The sequence below is a fragment of the Trypanosoma conorhini genome (assembly GCF_003719485.1).
Source record: "Trypanosoma conorhini strain 025E chromosome Unknown Tco_14.4_contig_00471, whole genome shotgun sequence".
In the NCBI taxonomy this organism is placed as follows: Eukaryota; Euglenozoa; class Kinetoplastea; order Trypanosomatida; family Trypanosomatidae; genus Trypanosoma; species Trypanosoma conorhini.
In genome coordinates, this window is record NW_021704560.1 from 1 (window position 1) to 6,210 (window position 6,210).

The 6,210-nt window shown below is 54.4% G+C and overlaps 2 protein-coding genes across 2 annotated transcripts, besides 5 other annotated features; both read right to left on the reverse strand.

Moving 5' to 3' along the window:
- Positions 1 to 407: 407 nt before the first annotated feature.
- Positions 408 to 433: a microsatellite.
- Positions 434 to 802: 369 nt separating this feature from the next.
- Positions 803 to 814: a microsatellite.
- Positions 815 to 864: a microsatellite.
- Positions 865 to 1,186: 322 nt separating this feature from the next.
- On the reverse strand, positions 1,187 to 4,201 carry Tco025E_06730 (2-oxoglutarate dehydrogenase E1 component, mitochondrial precursor; the record flags this gene model as incomplete). Its single annotated transcript, XM_029373602.1, has 1 exon — positions 1,187 to 4,201. The coding sequence occupies one exon, from the start codon at positions 4,199 to 4,201 to the stop codon at positions 1,187 to 1,189; it is 3,015 nt and encodes a 1,004-aa protein (XP_029226278.1).
- Positions 4,202 to 4,635: 434 nt separating this feature from the next.
- Positions 4,636 to 4,667: a microsatellite.
- A 322-nt stretch (positions 4,668 to 4,989) lies between these two features.
- Positions 4,990 to 5,745, reverse strand: Tco025E_06731 (mucin-like glycoprotein; the record flags this gene model as incomplete). Its single annotated transcript, XM_029373603.1, has 1 exon — positions 4,990 to 5,745. One exon carries the CDS (start codon positions 5,743 to 5,745, stop codon positions 4,990 to 4,992), a length of 756 nt encoding a protein of 251 aa, XP_029226279.1.
- A 45-nt stretch (positions 5,746 to 5,790) lies between these two features.
- Positions 5,791 to 5,823: a microsatellite.
- Positions 5,824 to 6,210: the final 387 nt, after the last annotated feature.

The following is a 6,210-nucleotide window of genomic DNA, read 5'->3' on the forward strand; positions in this document are numbered from 1 at the left end:
GAAAAAGCAAGCGGGTGAGAAGCGTCGCGGTGCAAAGAGCGCAATGTGTTTGGCAGTGCCCATTCCACCCATCCCCGTTCCTCGCAACTCCTTCCCTCCCTCACCCTATCGCTGCCTCGCTGTTTGGAGCCCTTCACGCTTTATACGTTTCTCACGGGCACATTCGCGTCAAATTCTGCGCCGCAAACTTATCGTTTTTTTTGTTTTTTTGATGCGCACGCCCTGCGCACGCGCGCGCCGACACACACACAACCCTCGCCCCCCTCCTCTCGCGTATTGGCGCCCCCCTCCCCTTCCGCTCCCCCGACAGCGGGGCAGGCAAAGAGGGAAGAGACGGAGGTGGGCAGGAGGAGGAGGGTTTGAAAAGCCGTAAAGGAAGCACAAACGCGTCAGTGCTCATACATAGGCACACACACACACACACGCACAGACATCAAGTAAGAGAAGCGACAAAAACAGAAAGAAGGAAAAGTAAAACAAACAAAAAGCGTGGGCCTACCCATCACGACCACCACCATTAAAACCCTAGCGTCTTCCTAAACGAAAAAAACCCACAACAGCAATCGGCACCACACAGAAGTTATTTGCATATAACGAAGCACCTCTGCACACATGGGCACGAAAAATGGCAGGCGTTTATATGTTTGTATAAGTTCGCATCAATCTCCTTGTCCAGTCAAAGCTTTTTTTTTCCTTCATGCTTCGTTTTGGTCTTTTGTACTTTTTTCCTTCCTTGAAGAGGTTTCTCTGTTTCCATTTCATTTATTCCTCTTGAGGATGGGAAAAAGTTAATGACTGCCGATTCTTTTGTTGATTTTTGTTATTACGTTTTATTTTTACTCCTTCTTCTTTTTTTTTTCTTTTATCATTGTGGGAGAGTCAATATTGCCGGCAACGCCATCACCGCCGCCTGCGTCCTACTGAAAGAGGCATGGGTAAACATCGATGCATCTGCAGAAGGAAAGAGAGAGAGAAAAAAAAGACGTAAATTCATTTTGGATCAGTAAAACAAAGTACACACACACAAAAAAAAGAAAAACAGAACGTGTGGACCCTCGGTGTGCGTGTCGTTCTCTCCGCCTCCTCAGGCAAAGGAGCTCCTTAGGCGCGTGCCCCGCCCGTCTGGTACACGCAAGGGCACGCGCCTACGCAAGTGTGCGGGGAGCGAAGTTGCTTTCACCCGCTACTACTCAAAGACAACCTCGCAAATGTGGAGCTCCTCAGCTTCGTGCACACTCTTGTACCCGGTTGACGGCGACGCGCTGATCTCTCTACCGGCGTACTTCAACTCGCGTTGTCCGCCCGTGTAGAGCTCAACGCGCGGCTCCACGTGGTAGAACGCACCCTGGTTCCTTGGCTCCTCCTGTGCCCACATCAGCTCGGCATTGCTGTAGTCCTGGAGCAGCTTCTGCACCTCCGCCACAGGGAATGGCGAGAGCTCCTCGATGCGAACAAGCGCCACATCTGTGTTCCCGTTTTTCCTGCGGTAGCCATTGAGAGTGTGGTACAGCTGTCCAGTGCACATCACGAGCCGACGCGCCTTCTCTGGCGGCACAGATGCGTCCCCAATGACGGGGTGGAACTTGCCAGATGTGAACTCCTCCATTGTGGACTCGTTCGGGGAGCGAAGGTACTTCTTAGAGAAGAAGAGAATAAGCGGCTTACGGAAGTCCCGTCGCACGTGTCGCCGCAAAAGGTGGAAGTACTGTGCGGGGGTGCTGGGATACACAACCTCCATGTTCACACGGTGAGCACGTTCCTCAATGGAGTACGCCGGGGTCGCGACGTCCTCCGAAACGGCCTGCAGGAAGCGTTCAATACGCCCACTACTGTGTTCTGCGCCCCTCCCGTCATAGCCATGCGGAAGTGACACCACGATAGCCTGCTGCTGGTTCCACTTGGACTCCCCAGCAGAGATGAACTGATCAAAGATAATGGTGGCACCGTTTGCAAAATCGCCATACTGTGCCTCCCACACCACGAGAGAGTTAGGGTCGAAGAGGGAGTAACCAGCCGCGTAGCCAAGCACGCCGTACTCACTGAGAGGGCTATTGTTGACAACAAACGGGGCTTGATCTTTGCTTATGTGCGCAAGAGGGGTGTAAGTGCGTATCTTATTCTGGTCGTGCAAGACGGCATGACGTTGGGAAAAGGTCCCCCGCTCCACATCTTGCCCCATCAGACGCACTTTTGTACCTTCTAACACAAGAGACCCGAACGCCAACGCCTCTGCCGCTCCCCATTCGATTCCCTCACCCTTTTCCAAGGTTTCAATACGGCGATCCAGCACGGATTTCAACTTGGGATGCACAACGAAGCCGTCTGGCAACACTTTAAGTGCATCGATCACAGGCTTAAATTCTTCGCCAGCAACAGCTGTTGGCTCCAGCTTGACATCACCCAACTGATCGGAGTGCTTCAGGCACTTCCACTTATCGGGGATGCAGGACGTGAGGAAACTGCTGTAATGCACCTTAGCTGCCTCTGCCTGATATTTGCCATATCGTTCCTTTTCTGCGATGGCCTTCGCTGTCTGCTGCTTCGACGTGATGACTCCCGCCTCAATCAACTTTTCAGAGTACCTCCTGAACAAGTCCCCCACGGCGTTGATACGGTTATACAGGAGAGGTTGCGTAATGGTCGGATCGTCATTCTCATTATGACCAAACCGACGGTAGCAAACGAGATCAATGACGATGGACTTTTTGAACTTGGCCCGAAAATCTGCAGCAAACTCAAATACCCGAACGACATCCTCAGGCGAGTCCCCATTAACGTGTAAAATGGGGCATTGAAAGACACGCCCCAAGTCTGTGCAGTGGGCGCTGCTGCGTGAGCACATGGGCTCCGTGGTGAAACCAATTTGATTATTCACCACCACATGCACAGTGCCTCCTGTAGAGAAGCCGTCAACCTCGCTTACGCACATCGTTTCGAAGACAACACCCTGACCACTGAAGGCAGCGTCACCATGAATCTCAACCGGCAACACGGCGGAGGCTCCTTTCTCACCCATTGAAGTTTGTACGGCCTTTGTATATCCCTGTAGAACCGGGTTCACCGCCTCAAGGTGCGATGGATTGGGTAGCAGCTCCGTGATTATGGTCTTTCCATCCCGCATCTTCATCGTAGATCGTGCACCCAGGTGGTACTTCACGTCCGACTGCATCTTGTACGGCTCCAACTCGGGTCCTGTGATTCCGACAAACTCCTTCAAAATCACAGGGAACGGCTTGCCAATGACGTGGTAGAGGACATTGAGGCGACCTCGATGTGCCATGCACATGTGCACCCTCTCCACGCCATTTCTGGAGGAAGCCTCCATGAGGGCGCGCAGGCCAAGAACAACGGACTCCGCCCCATCGCAACCGAACCGTTTTTGGGTCGAGTACTTGCGCTTAAAAAAATCCTCAAAGTAGACGGAGGAGGCGACAAGGTCCCAGGCCCACGTCTGTTCCTCCTTAGTGAGAGCGCGGTGCAAGGGATTGTAAGCCCCATCCGACTCCACCACTTCGCGCAGGAAACGACTTGTCTCTCTGTCCACAATGTGCGACATCTCAAAACCGACGGTGCCACAGAAACGCATGGTGAGGTATTCATATAGTTCCCTGACTGTCATTGGACGGGAGCTGGTGCTTAGCACACCATTCACCTCTTCCTGAAAACCGACCCGCACCACACGGTTATAGTCATCTGGTGTGAACCCAAAGTAGGCAGGATCAAGGCGCAGCATATCCTTACGATTACACGATGCGACGCGGCCAAGCGGTCCCTTGTTGTTGTAGTCCAAGGGATCGGTGGAGGCTAGAAGGTGGCCGCGATCCTCAAAGGCCTGAATCATCCACGTCAGCCGTCCGCAGTCCTTTAGCGACTGCTGCACAGCAACAGGGTCCTCCAACGTCGTTGGCAGGACACGAATAGCCGAACTCAGAATCGGTGTGTCGTACGACTGCATCTCCCTTGCGCCAAAAACGGCGTCCCATGAGGGATCCACGGAGCTCCTGTCCGCCTTCCAGCTCTGGTATAAAGTTTCCAGATACATCGCCGATGCACCGCTGAAAAAATTGTCATTTTCGTGCAACTGCCGTCGTGCAGGGACGTCTGACTGTTTGCGCCGCTGCTGCAACGCAGGCGTCGCTGGGGCACAGCGAGCCACACCGAGGCCCTGCGTGGCAGCGACGACAGGAAGGATCCGTCGCATCATTTTTACTGCCACTGCTTTTCCCCACAGTTAACCCGACGCTCTTCCTCCTCTGGTGGCTTGCTTTGCTACTTGTTCCCCGTTGCTGTTCGGCACGTCTGTTATTTGCTTCCTCTTGCTACTCCCTGGCACTCGGCCAAACTTCAGCAGAAAACAAAAAAGAAAACGAACAAAACTAACCTCCCTAAGGCGCATACAAACAAACACGCATGCATACAAACGCACGGCAGACATCTGCCAACAGAGTCCCCACCAACTCGCAGAACCCCTGCACAACAAAAGCACCCGCACCGCAACCAAATTCTATTCCCAGTTTATAAGCCACGAAACATAGGCAAAAAGCAAAACAAAAAAATTCAGCAGACCGCGAATACACCAGCCCAATAAACGTATGCACTGCCTGCAGAAAAAAAAATCGCCTTGTCGCGTAAGCCCATACACACACGCACGCACACCACACTTACACCCCACGGTGGCCGCGGCCTCGGGCCTCATTTGGGCAGTCCGTGCGACGCCCAGCAATGTAGCCGGCACCGCGTGTGTGTGGGTGGGTGGGAGGTGGTAGCAAACAGGAGGGAGAGAAGAGTGCGCCGCCCATGGAGGCGTGCATGGGGTGGCGGAGCAAGATGAGAAAAGTAAAATAATAATGGTAATAAAAGAGAACATCCCTCAGGGCGCAGGGGAAAGAGACGTTGGGCCGCAGGAAGGACAAGCAAAATGAGCACACAGGAAAAGTGTATGCGTCGTCCCAGCCAGGGTGTGGGTGCGTATCTTTTGTCCCTCACCACTTACCCGGCAGCGCAGGCAAGGGCAGCCGTGAGCAGAAGCAGAAGAGGCGCACACAGCCACGCCGTGGCGATGGCGTCACCGCTGTCCGCATTGCTTTTTGCGTTGCTCCCAGCACTGGGACTGCGGGTGGTCGTTGTAGTGGTGGTTCCATCATCGCCGCCGGCGGGGGAAGTGGGAACAGCCGTTTTGGATGGGCCCTGAGGAGCTGAAGCTGCGCCTGCTGGTGAACCTGCACTGCCACCTGCTCGCCCTCCCGCCGTTGCCGAAGACTCACCCGACGCCTTCCCACCGTCTGCCGCACGGCTGCCTTCAAGCGAAGACGAGGCGCTGCCGAGCGTTGCCTGTGAAGTTTCCCACCGCTGATAAAGTTGGCTCTGGGGATACAACGGATAGTTCATCGTGCACACGGCAGCGGTGCCGCCTGACGGGGATGGAGCGCAGCGAGCCACACAATCGGTCCCCGAGAGCTTCTCTTGAGCCAAGTGACAAAGAGATTCAGTGAGAATTCCCTCCTCCGAGAGCCTCTCCACAGAAGCCTCCGTGGCGGTTGCACACGGTGTCCATTCACTCTCGCCAGGAAAACGCCACCTTACATTTTGTTCATCCCTCGCACACGACACCTCCACGGACACATTGACATCCCCCGCCGTCGCAACCTCCTCCTTCGTCGCATCCGCCCACACGGAGGTGCAGAGCAGCGCGAGGAGCGCCAGGGCACACACCGCACTGCGCCACACCATCAGCATCGTCGCCATCCGCCGCAGTAGAGTCACACTAGAGTCAGTAAGCTGCGAGGCGGTGGAGAAGAGAGAAGGAAAAGGAAAGGAAAGGAATTACATCAGAAAGAGAGCAAAAAAAAAAAAACTGTCAAATCAGCTCACACTTCGGCGGAGAGCATCTCCCTTTTCAGGTAATGCACACAACTCAAACATCCTCCCCGTTTGTTTGTTTTTTCCCTTTGTTTTCTTTGCTGACCTGATTGGCATCTGCCTTTCTGAAGGCACCAGCCCTACTTTATCGCCGCTGTCCGACAATGGCCAGTTAACTGGAGGAGTCCCTCACCGTGTGGAGCAAGAGTGGCAGAATCTGACGGGGGTCATAAAAGGCTGTCGGGTGTGCCATTGAACCCGGTCTCGGGAAACACTTCCTCGGCCGCGAGGACCTGCCCTGCGGCGCCCTTGTCCCCGCCAAGAACCTCAGTCAAGGTCCAAAGGCTCGTC